The sequence below is a fragment of the Papaver somniferum genome, chromosome 7, assembly GCF_003573695.1.
Source record: "Papaver somniferum cultivar HN1 chromosome 7, ASM357369v1, whole genome shotgun sequence".
Lineage (NCBI taxonomy): Eukaryota > Viridiplantae > Streptophyta > Magnoliopsida > Ranunculales > Papaveraceae > Papaver > Papaver somniferum.
Window position 1 is genome coordinate 262,183,227 of NC_039364.1, and position 17,571 is coordinate 262,200,797.

A 17,571-nucleotide genomic window follows, 5' to 3' on the forward strand; every position below is an offset into this window, starting at 1 on the left:
AATCTAGAGGACACCTACACTCACCATAGTACCGCAGAGCTAGCTATATTGCTTTGATCTAAATCCTTGCCAACAATATCTAGAAGTTGTTCTACCAGATGACCCCCATCAGCAGCAGTTCTGATTAATTTTAACTGCAATGTTGCATAAAGGACAAGTGCGTCCTGCAAAACAGAAACTATTAGACTATACAGCCTCCACACACAAAAAGATGTAAGTATGGAGACTCGCTAAAAAAAACTACCTTCAGAGCACGATCATGAGTCGTGAGCCAACAACGAAATACAAATTCTTGCACAGCAGAATGGATTTCCATTGGCTCAGAATCCAGATTGGGACCATCCTTCCACAAGTATGTGTTAATGCACTCAATAAGCTTGCGAGAGATCTTCCCCTCATCCCTGTCGTACAAAAGGCATTTGAACATGCTCAATGACAATGCAAACGAAGTCAAGGAACATAGCCTTTAGGTCTAGTAACACGGATAAGAATTTGTGCAAGGTGTACAGTACCTTATGTGCAAGAAAATCCCAACAAACCCCTTCACAATGTCTTCTCGAAGATTATCTGGGAAATCCCCAGGAGGATTTTCTAGTAAGGAGTGCAAAGTCAGGATGCAGCGAAACACTTCTTCTTTTGGGTTAGATTGAATGTTGCTTTTTCCATCTAAACTAGTTTCCACCTTCCCCAAATACAAGAGAACTAGACCTACCAGCGTGAAGAGATGAAAGATTACAAAGAAGTAACATCGAAACAGTGGATACCAGAGCTTCATATATAAATAATGTACTTACCACAATAAACCCGCTTCCTCATATGAAATCTATAATCTTTTACAGCGATAAGATGTCGGAGAATGATCCCGTATTCAGACTGGTAGCTTGGAACATCCCTCAAGACATCCCATATGTGACTAAACAGTGACTTGACAACGGATAATAAGAGCTGCATCTTGCCTAATACAAAACAAATGAGATATGATAAAAATCGAATTAATACACACTTAAGGAGTTCAAATGTACTGATTCTAAGTTATTAACACAAGAGCTACTTCCTGACTAGTGTAGACAGCCTTTAATCTAACAAAACGTGCAATTCTTGTCCATATCAACTACCAGGCACCCTTTTCCCTTCAGTCAGTATAAATGAACGAAGCTTGAAAAAACTTTTACAACATCCAATCGCTCTTGACCAAAGAAAAACAGGAGCGGCATTTGGCTAAGATAGAACAAATGCAACTATCAAAATGCCATTGAATTTTCATGTTTTTAAGGGTTGTTGAAGTCCAGTCATTTATGTAATACATTCAAAATAAACAGATGACTAGAGAATGTTATATTGTTATTAATTGCAAAACTCAACGGTTCCCACATCAGCAATTTTCAGGTTTCTAGTTTTGGCTTGAGTGCAGTAAGATTGTAAAGAACACAATCCTGACTAATTTGGTGGTTCCATGGTTATTTAGTTAGTAACTAGCTTTTCAGATGCAAAGCAAAATACAGTTACAACGGGAAATCTGGTGTCATCTTGCCTATTTTTGGGGTTCAATGTATCTGGAATTGCAAATTTCGTCCAATTCAATCAGTATCTAATTCAATCAGTATCCAGTTTTTCACTGTCGGATTTTTCCAAGAAAATCCAGTTTTGTTCATTCCACCAAAATATCCTTAGAAAAACATCCCAACGTTTTTTTATTCCTAACCTGAAAATTTTGTATCCTCAGCCTGTTGAATCGCAATGCGAAGAGTTTTGGCAAAAATCAGCTTTGGTGGACGCTTCTTGCTCATAGATATCTCAGACGAAATACATCCAATGAGAACCCTAATAAGGAACGGCCAGGTTTTTGCTGAATCACAAACAAACAATCAAAAACATTACATAAGAAAACACTAAATTAAAATCCTCATTTGATTTTTTTCAAATACAACACAAAACTTACAGTGAGGAATCTCGTTAGGTTTGAGTTTCGCAGTATTTCGACTAAGAATTTTGCAGAATCCAAACGATCTTTCTCCTTCTAACCAATTACTCAACAGCTTAATTCCTTCCTACAAAATCCAACAAAAAATATTCAAAAAAAAAAAAATCAAAATATCAAATTGAATCGAAGCATTTTAAACATTTCGAGTTCTTGACTACTGCAACTACACTGATGATTGAAAATAATGAAGTATAGAAAACATACTTCTCGAGTTTTAACTTTATCTGATGAAAGTTTTGAAATAATCTCTTCAATATCCCCAGAACTAGCCATTGTCATTACTCCAAAACACTTCCAATACTCCTCGAAAGTTAGGGTAAAATATTTGAGTTTGAATAATCTTCCATGAGAATTAGGGTTTCGATGATGCTCTTAGACACAGTGTTTGGTTGTGTTCGAGAAGTTGAAAATGGGGAAGAACTAGAGAAGAAAGAGAATGAGGGTTTTAGAGAATAAAGAATAGGAGGGTTTTTCCCCGGGAGCAGCGACAAAAGCGCGTTTGGTGCCCCAAACTTACAGGGCCCGTCCCACAGCACTGGACAAAAGTCGGGCCAATGGGTATTTCTTGCTGGGTATTTGGGTACTACGCGTAAGAATCTCACAAATCACAAGTTGCGCAAAAAGTTTTTTCTTTTTGCTCAGAGCCCACCTAAATTTTGGTTCTAAAAAGCAATTTTTAAAGAACCCTGATTTTGGGCATACCAAAATCTTTCTAGGCATATTGAATAAAGACAAAAAAGGTTGTGAAATAGCAAAATCAGATAACCCCCTAACCCAAAAATTTTTTGATGGCAAATCTGCCCTTTACGTATTAGTGTTAGTAATATTGATTAGTGATTAAATATTTTGTTTAGTGATTAAGATAATTTTCTAAATTGTAAAAGGTTGTTTAGATGATTTTTTGGATCATGGTTCGGCGAAACGGGTTGAGGTTCGGCTCACATCTATGAGCTGAATCTACCAATTGATGAACGGTTCGGCTCACTGAGTATGTTTACTGCATGCGCCGAACCTATAATTTTCAATTCCAACCGTTTTTCTAGACACTAGTTCGGCTTATATGAAAGTTTTATAGTAAGCCGAACAACATCCTGAATTGCCCGGAAAAATAATAATTACTGGTTCGGCTTATATTTCTAAAATCGTATGAGCCGAACATCAATTTGTTATTTTTTGGGTTAAAATATTGTTATTGGTTCGGCACATATTGAGAATATCGTAATAGCCGAACCTCGTAAATGTGCTAGGTTCGGCACATATTATGATTATCGAATACGCCAAACCCCTATGCATCTCTATCTGTGACTAGGTTCGGCTTGAAATTTCATGAAATTTCATGCCGAACTGTTCATATACACTTACAAGAAGCTTTTGTGAAGAACAGTTCGGCTAAAAACGCAACTCAATTTTGAGTCGAACCCAACACTGTAACCGTCATTTAATCGATGAAAAACAGCAAATAGGAGATTGGTGATGTAGTTTTGAAAGTGGTAGTAAAGTTCGTTCAACTTGGATTGTGTAAAGGTTTGATTTAAGAACTAAGAATAAAAATACTAAAAATATATTCATAAGTTTGTCACGAATATCGAGAGAGACTGAGACTCAGGATTCCACCAAATTCCATTCATGCGACTCAAATAATAATTTCAATCAATTATAGTTCAAATAATAAAAATATGGACTCTTGTTCTTTGCCAAAAATAGATTTTTGAAAAGAAATGACTGTAAATCAAAAGCATGATGTATCAAAAATACATAGACCAAGCATACACCATCAAACGAAATCACACCCATTCAATAAAAATGATAAATCGATTAAAAATCAATGCAAATAGTCATAAAAGAATTATTAGAATTACCACATGCGTGAAATAGGGCTTCCTCCATCATCCCAGTGTTGGGGTTTAGCTCATCATATTAATCACTTGCTCAAAATACATGTTTATAGCCCAAAAGTTGATTAAAAAGATGAAAAAGTATAAAACAGTGAATCTGCGACCGACACAAGGCGTCCAGAAAAGAACGATAATAAACCACTGCTGCTGAACTACGACACTTGACTACTGCTATTGACGCTTCTAGAATTAAGTCTGTCCTCGGCGGTCCGTTCTTCCTTGTTCTTCAGAGTTCTTTAATGGCGGAACAGCAGCAGGAGAAATTCTGAAACTCTGATTTACGCCTCCTGTGGTGCTCTTCTCGGCCCCAAACTGTTCGAACCCCTTATTGGGACCCTAAGAAACGTATTTATACACAAAAGGGTCATCGAATCTCTCCCAAATCGCATCGAAATCTCCTCTTTCCTTCCTTGGCAGTCACGGCAATAATTCCTTCCCAAATTTGTTTCACGCGTTTCTGAGATCTCCCGATTATACCAAAATCTTCCTTAGTTAGAATATGTATCTTTGGAACGAATTTCTTGCCTTTAATCTCTCTGAATTTCCAAATTCGAACCTATGAAGCCGTGTTTCCTTATTTGACTTTGATTCCAATTTCCGGCCATTCCATCCAATTTGGGTGCGATACAAAGACTTCACCAGGCCTATTTAGGCCTAAGGAGTAAACCCAATCAATATCAGCCTTTAGTCTCCAAAAAAACTCGATCAAAACTCTAACCCTAAATCTTCCCGTGAAAGCCATGTGTTTCCCGCCAAAATAGTATTTTGAATGTAAAGGGGAAAGGTTACCCCTTATCCGGGCTGCTGGGTCCTTCCGGTACACTTTCAACGGAGGTCCAAACGCCGAATTTTCAGCTAATTTCGCCGCAAAACCTTATTCTTCTAAAAACACCTACAAATAAATAAAATAACCAAATAAGTACAAAATTGAGCACTAACACTATATACAATTGAGCTATATTAGACACATAAATGCGTCTATCAAATACCCCCAAACTTATTATTTGCTAGTCCTCGAGCAAAATAAAATAAAAATAAAATCCTAACTCACTGTCGCAGGCATCGTCGATTGCATTTAGCGTATGCAATAAGCCTTTAAACCCCTAGGTGTCCCTAGTGGCCGAGTTATAGTCTCAGGAGGGCTTACTAGAGATATACCCACAAAACCTTTACTCCAGACCTTAGCTATCTACGCAGAACCTTGGAAGGCACTAAAGAATCTCCTTGGTTGGCATACTTATTGACTACAGGAAAAAGTACCCTGATGCGAAATTCCAATTGATGTACACGAGTTTGCACTCAAGCATACTAAAATTCATATAAAGTGACAGAGCTCTACTCAGATAGTTGCACTATGGACATCAATATCCGGAGTCAAAACTAATCACATGGATAGATCAAGAAGATGGATATAGAAAAACATAGATGGTTTTGATGTTTACTAAGTGGACGACGTTTCTCATATCTGTCTGAAGGCCTCCGCCAAAATGAACCTATCCTAATGGATTGAGATACTAGTCTGACTAATATCAACACACTGGCATATACAAGGGTACCAGTGGTCAATAAGTTAAATCTAGATCAACAAACTGGCAAATACAAGGGAACCAGCAGTTGACTACACAGAACAATAACCATGTTTTTTTTTATTATTATTATTATTATTTTTTTTTAATGGCATGAATAGATCTTTTTGATCCAAGCGCATGCTTCTTGTCAGCAGATTACACGATAGTTCCCACGGGTCCTGCATTCCACGCTTGCTTAGGCGACGGAAACAGGGAGAACACACGCATATTGCTATCCAAGTGTTAATACTTATTCCGATTGGTCTAACTGGTCCGGTCTTTTTTTTTTTTTTTTTTTTTTGCATGGTATCTCAATCACTCTAATTCACCCTAACATTGGTAACAACTTGAATCGTGGTCCCCACCTATCACTTAGAGAAACATAGTTTAAAAAAAAATAAAAATAGAAGTGAAAAGGACTCAACGAGATATGGTGAAACTATCATGTTATTTCTAACACCTGAGCTCTGTGCTTTTATGAATAGACTCTTTAGATGTTTCCATCTAATCAGATTGGTTCCTCAACTCCTACAACCAAAATGCTTCCATCCACTTAGATTAGTTAGTGCAATCCTTAATAAGCATAAATTTCTAGGCTCTGGAGTTTATTTATTCATACTGCAACTAAAAAGTTTCTCCCATACCCCCAAACTTAAATATAACATTTTCCTCAATGTTCTAAAGATAAAATTAAAAGCATGAACAAGGAGAAACGGTTACCATTTGAAGCAAAAGAGTTAAGGAAAGATGTTACCTGGTTGCATGAGCATGATGCTAAGTTTAAAGTCTTCAGCCGGACATAAGTACCACAAAATGGCTAGTTACCTTTCAAATCATATATCAATAGTCGAAACAACTGCGGGTCAACAAAACCAAATAAAACTGCCACTAATAGGAGACAAATGCTCAAAATCAGAAGAATGAGCAAATAGAGCATAACCTGATCTAAAGTTTCTCGCAAGACAACTAGATTTATCTGAGGGGCCTTCTTGGGCTTCATATGAGTGTCTCGACAAACAGATTCATCCGAAAAACGGGTCTCTAAGTTATCATTTTCCTCCTGGACAGTATCAGGAGGATCAGGTTGTGGAGTCTGAATAGACTCAGGGAATACCTCACTAGGCTCGAGTCCCAAGTTAGGGGCTTTGGATAATTGACAATCACAAGAATCATCACTACCCCCAAACTTAGGGTTTTTACTACCCTCAGACAAACCTCTAATTATTGCTCGAATTTCCGGATCATCCCAGTCCTTAAAATACTCAATAGATTCTTCTAGTTCGCTACCCCCAAACTTATAATATTCGCTGCCTCTACATAGACTAGTCACAATGTTCCTAATTTCTAGACCATCGGGTTCTTGAGAAAGGTCAATTGCTTTCTCTAAGTTGTGATGAGGTAGTTCATCTTCAGCTTTCTTCCACTCTAAAGTTTCCTTATTTTCTTGAAGCACAGTCTCTGGCCTAATCTCCTGATCATTATCCGAATCGGAAGCTATAATCACAGGAAAAGACTCGGGCGGTCCTAAAAATGTATAATTAGGCTCCAACTCAGGAGGCTCTTTTAAGGTAAACTCAGAAGCTAGTAATGGTTCGAACCTATCTTTCCATATATCAACATCTAACACAGGAATAGAATCCAACAGAGCATTAACCTGTTCAATGTTACTATCATCGTCGAAATCCAGGCTAAAATGGGCTAGACAACTCTCTAATGGATCGTCTGATGTGGTGTTTGGTAAGGACTCCGAAACTAAGGTTCCTATCATGTTCACTTCTTCAATGCATGTGTCATCTAGCTCAGAATGTAGCTTATTGACATTAAAAATATTCAGTTCGATAGTCATATTACCAAAAGATAGATTCATGATACCATTTCGACAATTTATGATTGCATTAGACGTCGCTAAAAATGGGCGACCTAAAATCACAGGTATCTGGTTCTCTGGGTCAGGGACAGGTTGGGTATCTAAGACCACGAAATCCACAGGATAAATAAACTTGTCGACCTCAATAAGAACGTCCTCTATCACACCACGAGGAATTTTAACAGACCTATCAGCTAACTGGAGTGTTATCTTGGTAGGTTTCAATTCTCCAAGTCCCAGCTTTAAGTACACATGGTATGGAAGTAAATTCACACTGGCTCCTAAGTCAAGTAAAGCTTTTTCTACCCGGTGTTTTCCTATTGTGCAAGCAATGGTAGGGGCACCTGGGTCTTTATACTTAGGAATTGCAGTGTTCTGAATGATCGAACTTACATGACTAGCTAAAAAGGCTTTTTTAAGGACACTAAGCTTTCGCTTTCGGGTACACATATCCTTGAGGAACTTGGCATAAGCCGGTAGTTGCCTAATTGCTTCTAGTAACGGAAGGTTTATGGTAACTTTCTTAAATACCTCCATTATGTCATTAAAGTTGGATTCACTTTTCGTTGGTACTAATAGCTGGGGAAATGGGGCTCTAGGCACAGGATCAGACCTCTCAGGAACCGAGTCAGCATCATTGGAAATTTTATCAGTCCCCTCAGTTAGCGGTCCTGAGGGATGAGATCCTGAGGGGTGGTCTACAGTATGCTGACTATCGGGCATGGTTACCTTGTTGTCTACAACTCTACCACTTCTAAGGGTACTAATAGCATTCAGTTGATGTGGTGGTTTCGTTCCTACTTCATGAATTCCTCTAGGGTTGGGTTGTGTTTGACTCGGAAACCTACCATTATCTCTTTCACATAGAGTCTGAGCAATTTGACCTACTTGAAGTTCTAACTTAGCAAGGGTTTGAGCATTAGTTTGAAAGTTCTTCTTAGTTTCCTCTTGGAAGCTAGCCTGACTTGTCATTAACATTTCTTGGCTCTTGTATAACATATCGTGGCTCTTTTTTAACATATTGAGAGATTCCTCTAAGCTAGTGATTCTATTCTCAGAAGGGTTCTGAAACTGGGCTTGACCTGAGGAGTTCTTAAAACCAAAACCTGGAGGAGGCTGAGGATTACTAGACTGCCCTTGACTCTGGCCTTTAGACCAAGAGAAATTAGGATGGTTTCTCCAACCAGGGTTGTAGGTTTCTGAATATGGGTCAAACTTTTGACGATTATCAAACCTAGTGTTATTATAGAGAGCATTAGATTTCTCTTCATTATTCTGGCCTTCCCAAAAAGGATCCAATCTACCACTAATGTGACTCACTTCTAAAGCTTCTAACCTCTTTGCTATAGCAGCAATTTTTGCATCTGATTCAAAGTTTCCTTCTACCCTATTGACATTTCCTCTACTTAGAAGAATTGTTTTCTGGGGCTCCCTACTATTTTCCCATTGCTGGGTTTTATCGGCGATTTCATTCAAAAAGTCCATCGCCGCATCAACTGTCTGGTTTTCAAACCCACCAGTGCATAAAGACTCAACCATGGTCGTTGTCGAATAATCTAAACCCTCATAAAGGATCTGACTAACCTAACCTTCTCTAACCCATGATGAGGACACTGGGATACCAAATCATTGAACCTTTCCAAATACCTATACAAAGATTCCCCTTCTCGTTGCGAAAAAGTACCGATTTGCGTCCTAATCGACGATGTTTTGTGTCTAGGGAAAAACTTGATGTAAAAGGCAGATGTAAGCTGTTCATATGTTTCAATTGACTCGGAAGTCAAACTTTATAGCCATGCTTTGGCTTTATCTTTTAGGGAGAATGGGAATAACCTAAGTTTCAAAGCATCATCATCTAAGCCTCTAATTCTTAGGGTACTACAAATTTCTTCAAAATCCCTAACATGGAAATAGGGGTTTTCATTTTCTTTCCCTAAAAAGATTGGGAGCATCTGTAAAGTCCCAGGTTTCAATTCATAAGTTGCATCTGTGTCAGCTAACGTAATACATGATGGACGAGTAGTCCTAGTCGGATTCAACAGTGCTTTCAAAGTTGTCATTTCTGGCGCTATTGGACTATCAGGGATTTTCTCTTCAAACGGACGTTCAAAAGCGGAGTCTTCACGAATCGGACTCTCTAAATTGAGGTAATCAAGACGCTTAGAACTACTAGGTTTCTCTTTAACAAATCTACCTAGGGCGTCTCTTTTACGTTCAGGCATGCAACAGAATAAGGAAGGGAATTCTATGCAAACACAAAACAAGGCTGACTCAACCAAATCAAACCTGTATTTCTAGCAAACAAAAAGCATGATGGCTCCACTTAGATTGTCACTAGACCAGCTTATATTCTTTCGAAAAGGAACTCCTTACAATCTGAGCAAACCCCTCTGGAATCAATCCGAGTCAAATTAAGCTGAATCAAGGCGAGGGAAGCTCAGTGGAGCTTTGATACCCAAGGCCTCACCGGTTACAAGGCGGCGCAGTCACGCATTCAACTCACAGAAACCGTCAAGAACTTCGAAGTATGCTCAAAAAAGTAACCAATATTCTTCGAACGGTTTTCCTATTAAGCTCGTTACCCTATAGGTCTCGTTCTAGTCAAAATTTTAGGCTTATGTTCGCGTTTGGTTTCGTGTTCCTAAGGCGGGCAAAAAGAGAACGGTGATGAAATCCGAACCCTTATCTTGTATGACCAGTCCTTGCCCTTTACTAGGAATTAAAAGCAACCGTATTCAAGTCCTCAGCATATATTCACCTTAAGGAATACAGTAAACCCGCTGACAGGGGATTCGCGGGTGTTTCGAAAAACTTACCTCCCGTACCAGACGGGCGAAGAACCGCTGAAGTCGACTCGGGCCACAACTCCTATGTTATGTACGAACCCGAGGGGCCGAGACGATATTGTAATCGTCGTCCTTCCCTGCAAACAGTTTATATTTAATCTTGACCCTTCCTTAGGGTTTAAAAATAATGTCCAAGAATGTCCAAAAAGTCCAAAAATAAAAATGTCCCAAAAAGGAAAAGAAAAGTTACAAAAATAATACCCTATTTACAGTTTCTAAAAATAAAACAAAATAACTATATACAAAATCTTCTTCTTCACTCCTTTCGGATTCCTCTTTTCTTTCCTTCTTTGGCGATGCTTTCCTTTTATAGCACTTTTTCTTTCCTTGTAGCTTCGCTCGAAATTTGAAAAGAATCAAAAAATACCAAAGGCGTAAAAGAGAACAAAAATTCTAAAAGAAATAAAATAAATCTTAAACCTAAAACCTAAAACCTAATACAAATCCGCGTCGGCGGCGCCAAAAATTGATGTAGTTTTGAAAGTGGTAGTAAAGTTCGTTCAACTTGGATTGTGTAAAGGTTTGATTTAAGAACTAAGAATAAAAATACTAAAAATATATTCACAAGTTTGTCACGAATATCGAGAGAGACTGAGACTCAGGATTCCACCAAATTCCATTCATGCGACTCAAATAATAATTCCAATCAATTATAGTTCAAATAATAAAAATATGGACTCTTGTTCTTTGCCAAAAATAGATTTTTGAAAAGAAATGACTGTAAATCAAAAGCATGATGTATCAAAAATACATAGACCAAGCATACACCATCAAACGAAATCACACCCATTCAATAAAAATGATAAATCGATTAAAAATCAATGCAAATAGTCATAAAAGAATTATTAGAATTACCACATGTATGAAATAGGGATTACTACATCATCCCAGTGTTGGGGTTTAGCTCATCATATTAATCACTTGCTCAAAATACATGTTTATAGCCCAAAAGTTGATTAAAAACATGAAAAAGTATAAAACAGTGAATTGCGACCAACAGAAGGCGTCCAGAAAAGAACGATAATAATTCACTGCTGCTGAACTACGACACTTGACTTCTGCTATCGACGCTTCTGGAAATAAGTCTGTCCTCGGCGGTCGTTCTTCCTTGTTCTTCAGAGTTCTTTAATGGCGGAACAGCAGCAGGAGAAATTCTGAAACTCTGATTTACGCCTCCTGTGGTGCTCTTCTCGGCCCCAAACTGTTCGAACCCCTTATTGGGACCCTAAGAAACATATTTATACACAAAAGGGTCATCGAATCTCTCCCAAATCGCATCGAAATCTCCTCTTTCCTTCCTTGGCAGTCACGGCAATAATTCCTTCCCAAATTTGTTTCACGCGTTTCTGAGATCTCCCGATTATACCAAAATCTTCCTTAGTTAGAATATGTATCTTTGGAACGAATTTCTTGCCTTTAATCTCTCTGAATTTCCAAATTCGAACCTATGAAGCCGTGTTTCCTTATTTGACTTTGATTCCAATTTCCGGCCATTCCATCCAATTTGGGTGCGATACAAAGACTTCACCAGGCCTATTTAGGCCTAAGGAGTAAACCCAATCAATATCAGCCTTTAGTCTCCAAAAAAACTCGATCAAAACTCTAACCCTAAATCTTCCCGTGAAAGCCATGTGTTTCCCGCCAAAATAGTATTTTGAATGTAAAGGGGAAAGGTTACCCCTTATCCGGGCTGCTGGGGTCCTTTCGGTACACTTTCAACGGAGGTCCAAACGCCGAATTTTCAGCTAATTTCGCCGCAAAACCTTATTCTTCTAAAAACACCTACAAATAAATAAAATAACCAAATAAGTACAAAATTGAGCACTAACACTATATACAATTGAGCTATATTAGACACATAAATGCGTCTATCAATTGGGTTTGTAAAACTTACTTCCTTATCCTCATTTTCGGAGTTGGAGATGCAGTTGGTTTAATTTCTGGTTCAATTGGTGGTTGATTTTCAGTTTCTACACCTTCATCTTCAATTGATGGATTAGAAGACGATTTGGTTTGCCTAGTCCCTACTTTCTTTGTACGAGTCATTATGTGGTTGAGTTTAACCTACGATCAAATTTTTACGAATCGACAATTAATCACGATGATGAACCTTTTTTTTTCGCAGGAGGGAAAGAGTTCTTCTAGAGGAGGAGGAAGAGATGTTAAGGGAAACTGATTTTGATTTTTTAGAAAATTGATTTTAGATTTTTGTATTAAGGGTATATAGGTGATTGAACTACCCATAGGGTACCCCTTATAAGGTACCCCTTATAAGGTCACCCAAGATGGGACTATTGTTTTGTATGCCTAGAAAGATTTAGGTATGCCCAAAATCAGGGTTCCAAGTTCTTTTTAAAAGTGTATGCAAACACTCTCCTAAAGAAAAATGCGTTAAAATAAATAAAATTCTTACAAATCAGAGGAAATGGTTAAGCGGCGTTAAAGTTAACCATTTTGGTAATCAGGGATTATGTCATGATTTAAATCTAAAAATTAATCAAAACTGAATTTAAAACATTTCAAATTCTTGACTACTGCAACTAATTAAACATAGTTGAGTATCAAAAAAACATACTTTTCGAGTTTTAACTTTATCTGATGAAAGTTTCAATGTAATTTCTTCAGTACCACCGGAACTAGCCATCGTCATTACTCCAAATCTTTCGAATACTCAGAAAGTTAGAAACATCTAGGGTAAAATATTTGAGTTTGAATAATCTTCCATGAAAATTAGGGTTTCAGTGATGTTCTTAGACAATGGTGTGGTTTGAGAAGTTGAAAACGGAGAAGAACGGGAGAAGAAAAGAATGAGGGTTTTGGAGAATTAAAAACGAAACCTAATATAGGGGCTTTACATTCCAATAGAGGGGCTTCATGGATTCCTAGTAACTAAAAAGTAGGTTATGGGGTGACTTGATGCAATAACAAATACCTAAGTTATCCTCCATCTAAAGTAAAACCTAAAAACTAAATTCAAAACCTAATTATAATTCAAAAATATACTCATGTTCTTCTTCTGAATTTCTTCTCTTTGTAAATCCCTTCCCTTTTTTTTTAATTGAATTCTTTTTCATCATCTTCGATCAATTCGAAAAACTTATAATCGTTGATTGAAATTTCTATTAAAGATACAGAAGAAACAAATTGCATAATTGATGGTAATTAACAAACCAATTCCGTTTGAAACAGTTAAATCGATTGGAATCACCAGAAAAAAATTAGGTTTGCAGAATTTTTCACGGTTAGGTATTCTTAATTTTCTAACTGTAACTTGTTATTTGAAGCTGTTACGGTTAGGGAACTAAAAACTCATAATCGTAAATCAAAAATATGGTTATTATAGTTAGTTTTGTAACTGTATATGGATTTATGGTAGGGTTCGAACGACATAATACTTAACCGTAAAAAATCCTGAATTTAATTATAAATAAACCAACTGATATTATGTTACGACGGGGTTTTTTTTTTTTTTTTAACTATCGATAAAGAATTTAAACCCTAAGCATTAGTAGTTTATCAATATGTGTATGCGTAAAAAGAGTGACTTATTAAGATTTTGTAGGAGAAATAAGAATCTAAAGATTTGTTAGTCTTGCGTAAATAAATAAGGAAAATAATTAGTATTGTTGAGATATTTTAGGAATAATACATCAAAAACCAAACACATTAAATAAAAAAAAGGGTAGCTAGCTCAGTTGGTCATCCCAGGTTCAAGTCCTCGATGGCGCAATATTACAAAACTTGACATGGAATGTAGAGTTAGCTTTCCCATATGCGCTTCGGCTCCCTTGGATGGTTCCTCATGAGGCTCGCTGGTAGGCTAGCACGACAACATGTTCAACTAATGTAGTATGTTGTTGGAACTTAGCTTGTTAGGCTTCCAACTAGTTTCTTATAATAGTACTCTTTATCCAATAACAAAAATACTAAAAAAAAAAACACACATTATGAATTTTTTACGAAAAATTTAAATGTTTGTTGTGCCAAAAAACTAAACATGTTTTACATTAAATATTTCTACCCAATAAATACTCATTAAGTAATTTCATAAGATATAAATTCTTTCTTTTTATCTTCCAAAAAATTACTAATACTATATATTGGATTCGCTAGATTTGGGGGAAGACTAAAATTCTCAAATACGTGAATAGTAGCGATGAGAGAAAAATCAAAAACAATAGGAAGATAAATATTTATGGTTAGTAAAATAATAATCTAAGTACCTAACTAGTACTAAGAAGACTTACGGTTGGTTGTTTCTTTTAAACATCCAACCATTTTCTTTTTAAATCCGAATTATGTTAGTTACGGTTAAGAGTCCATATTAACATAACTGTAAATTTTTATTACGGTTGGCTACGATGAAAAAAACTCAACCATAAACTGGTTTGAAAACTTCAAAATTTAGTATTTTTACGTAACTTAACATATGTGGTTTCTCTTTGTCATTTAAGGGTACACCCACCTGACATCTCACACTGAAATCAACCATTTTAATTTATAAGTTATTGAGTTAATCAAAATTTAGGTTTTTTGAAGAAAGAAAAAAGAGCTCTGCGAATCGGTGAAAAATGAGTCAACTCGGTGAAATTTTTTCTATCATAGATTCTCCATGAATATTGCTCTTTCTTTTAACTTCAATCCTGATCTTTCTTTTCCTATGATTTCTACACTGTTTTTTTTTAGCTTTCTCTACTATATCATATGATTTTTTCGTTGTCCCCTCTAAGTTTTCTTTTATCGAAAATACACCATTATTGATTTACTTCATTTCTTTCTTTTTTGCCTCTTTTTACTTTCTATTCAATTTTTGAGAAATCTATTGATTGACTGTTAATTCTTTTGCAGGTTTCTCTAGATTTGAAATGGATTCCTTCTAGTTTTAGATCTTTGTGCAAAGCTATGTCCTCATTTTCTTGACTATATTGTCAAACTCAGCTGTATTTCCATTTATGGCTATATCACATCCTGCTATATTGCAAAGCTATAAATTTACAGCATCGAGTATCACTCAGTTTGAGAATCGACAACCTTGTCCCCCTATCCAATTTTTTGGAACCATGATACACCATTTTTCTTGTCTAAACCGATCCATGAACGAAATTCAAAATCGCCAGTTTTCCTTATTTCCGCCTAAAAGTCACCGAGTATTTTGGTCATCTCAGTGTTTCTCGGATCTCATGCAACAACCTTTAAACATAAATTATCCCATTCCTTTCTTAAGATATTTTTTGAGTATATCTAGGAAAGATTATATTTGCTTAACCTTTTCACTTGTTCTACACCTAGATAAAAGGAGAAATAAAACTCTCTTCAACTACATATCAAACCCTAGGAAAGAGTCTAGAGATGCGCCAATGGAGTCATATACCAATAATACCAAGCAGAGCAATCAAACATCACTGAAAAGATGAAAGACACTACCATAAGAAGTATCAAAAATGTCATTGGTTCTTCTAGGAACATAGCTAATGCTGCTAATACGTGGTCCAACAGTCTGATCGGAAAACTTCTACCTGAAAAAGAAGAAGATATCGAAGTGGCAGATATAAAAGATGAGTTGAACCTGCTATGGAAAATTATTAAAAAAAAAGAGAGAAACAAGAACTGTGGGGAAATACTTATTTGTATTCAAGTTCAATTCACAATAGGACTTGAAAATGTGTTGAAAAAGTCCCCATGGAATGTCCAGCGATGTTTACTTGCTATTCAAGAATACTCTACGGAAATTGCTTATGCTGATTATGTGTTCACAAAACAAGCATATAATGTCCAGTTCAAGGGATTATTACTAGAGCATCATCATGTTGCAGTTGTCAATGAAGCCATAGAATACTTGGGGAAAAAATATCCACAAATCCAAAAAATTGCAGGCCTCGCTCTGGAAATATGATTATTGCTCGTGTGAAGGTGGATCTTAACAAACCTCTAAAGAGAGGAGAATGGTGGAAATCAAACCAAGGAGAGTCGGTCTGGATTAGATACCACTGGGTTAAACAACCACACAGTCTATGTGATAAGTGCTATAGAATTATCCATGATGATGAAACCTGTGAGGCGGTAGCTGAAGTATTGAGGGAAAGAGCCATGACTGAAGATGAATATGAAGAACACTGTAAAGAAAAAAACAAAGAAGTCGAGCAGGAAAAAGATTTGGGTGAGGATATTGTTCACAAGGAGAAGAATACTGTTGAGATAACGGAAGATGATGAGGCCCGAAACGCTAAAAGAGCTAGAAATCAAGTCATGCAAAACAATGGTAACGCTCCATCTCTGAATGGTCCTATTCTTTCTGATCACGATGGGTGCTAATATTTTTGAATGATGTTGTAGTAATGAGGTTCAAACTCTCGGACTTGTGAAGATTAAATTTAAAGATTTAATAAAATTATATACAAAAATATTAACAAAGTGGGCGAGAGGTAACCAAGACACTAGATTCCACTATGACGCAAAATTGAATGATACATATTTCAAAACTCTAATTATCTTTTAAGACTCTTATTTCTTAATTCACAAATAATCTGGAAAATTCTCAAAAATTAATTGTATCCCCTGAGCATAGATTATCTAAACAAAGCATAACCTATCTAATTGAATCACAACTAATGAAGAAATTTTTTGCAAACAATTAAAAACTCTGCAAAAGCAGTGATTGAGTGAATTATAAATTATAAATTAGAGAGAATAAATAATTACCAATTATTCATGCGTAAATAGCTTCCTCATTGCCTTGGTTGTGAGAGAATTAGCCGCTCATCATGTTGGAAAACCTCTCAAAGAATTTCATTGATGCTCAAAAATGGTTTACAAATGATGAGAATATGAGAAATACAATAAAACCGGGTTTGTAACAGTTATAAGTGTTACAAACCAGCTGTTACAGAAAACGACAGACAGAAAGTGTTGTAAACACTGTGCTGCGACCCTCGCCTCTGTGTCGCTGACAGTGTTGAAAAACGACTGTCTCTGGGAGTCTGTTCTTCGCGTTCTTCAGCACCAACACCAGCAGAAAACAACAGCAGGAAGCTTGTTGTTCGTCTTGATTTCTCACTCCTCAGCCCTTCTAACCCCCCCCCCCCCAAATCTCGACCCCCGTTCTAGGACTCCCAGGGAATATATTTAAATAAAAAACACGCGTTGAATCTCCTCCATCAATCCCAAATAATCTTCTTTTACTCGGGATATTTTCTTTCTTTTTTATCAATGATTTTGATTTTTACGCATCTGCAGCTGGATTAAATTCCTTATAAATCTTCTTCACGTTCCAAAGTGTTGATTAAGGCTTCCAAACACGTGCAGTACACATTTAGATTCACCAAAACTCGTGTAAGCTCATGTTTTTCCTCCAACTCCCTGTTTGGATTAAACCAAGTTATCCAGACAAATTTGATCCAAACACCCATACTAACTT

At 36.6% G+C, this 17,571-nt stretch overlaps 1 protein-coding gene across 2 annotated transcripts in view; it reads right to left on the reverse strand.

Annotated features, from left to right (window-relative positions):
• The window catches only part of LOC113300269 (serine/threonine-protein kinase ATM-like), a 28,328-nt gene extending 25,911 nt beyond the window's left edge, over window positions 1–2,417 (reverse strand). For both annotated transcript variants that reach the window (XM_026549488.1, XM_026549487.1), the window contains exons 1-7: window positions 2,186–2,417; window positions 1,940–2,048; window positions 1,703–1,846; window positions 795–956; window positions 513–708; window positions 245–401; window positions 25–164 (exon numbers count right to left, since the gene is read on the reverse strand). In XM_026549488.1, the coding sequence (XP_026405273.1) occupies window positions 25–164; window positions 245–401; window positions 513–708; window positions 795–956; window positions 1,703–1,846; window positions 1,940–2,048; window positions 2,186–2,260 (983 nt within the window). In that variant the 5' untranslated portion in view covers window positions 2,261–2,417. The remainder of the gene's footprint in view (window positions 1–24; window positions 165–244; window positions 402–512; window positions 709–794; window positions 957–1,702; window positions 1,847–1,939; window positions 2,049–2,185) is intronic.
• Between the last annotated feature and the right edge of the window lie 15,154 nt (window positions 2,418–17,571).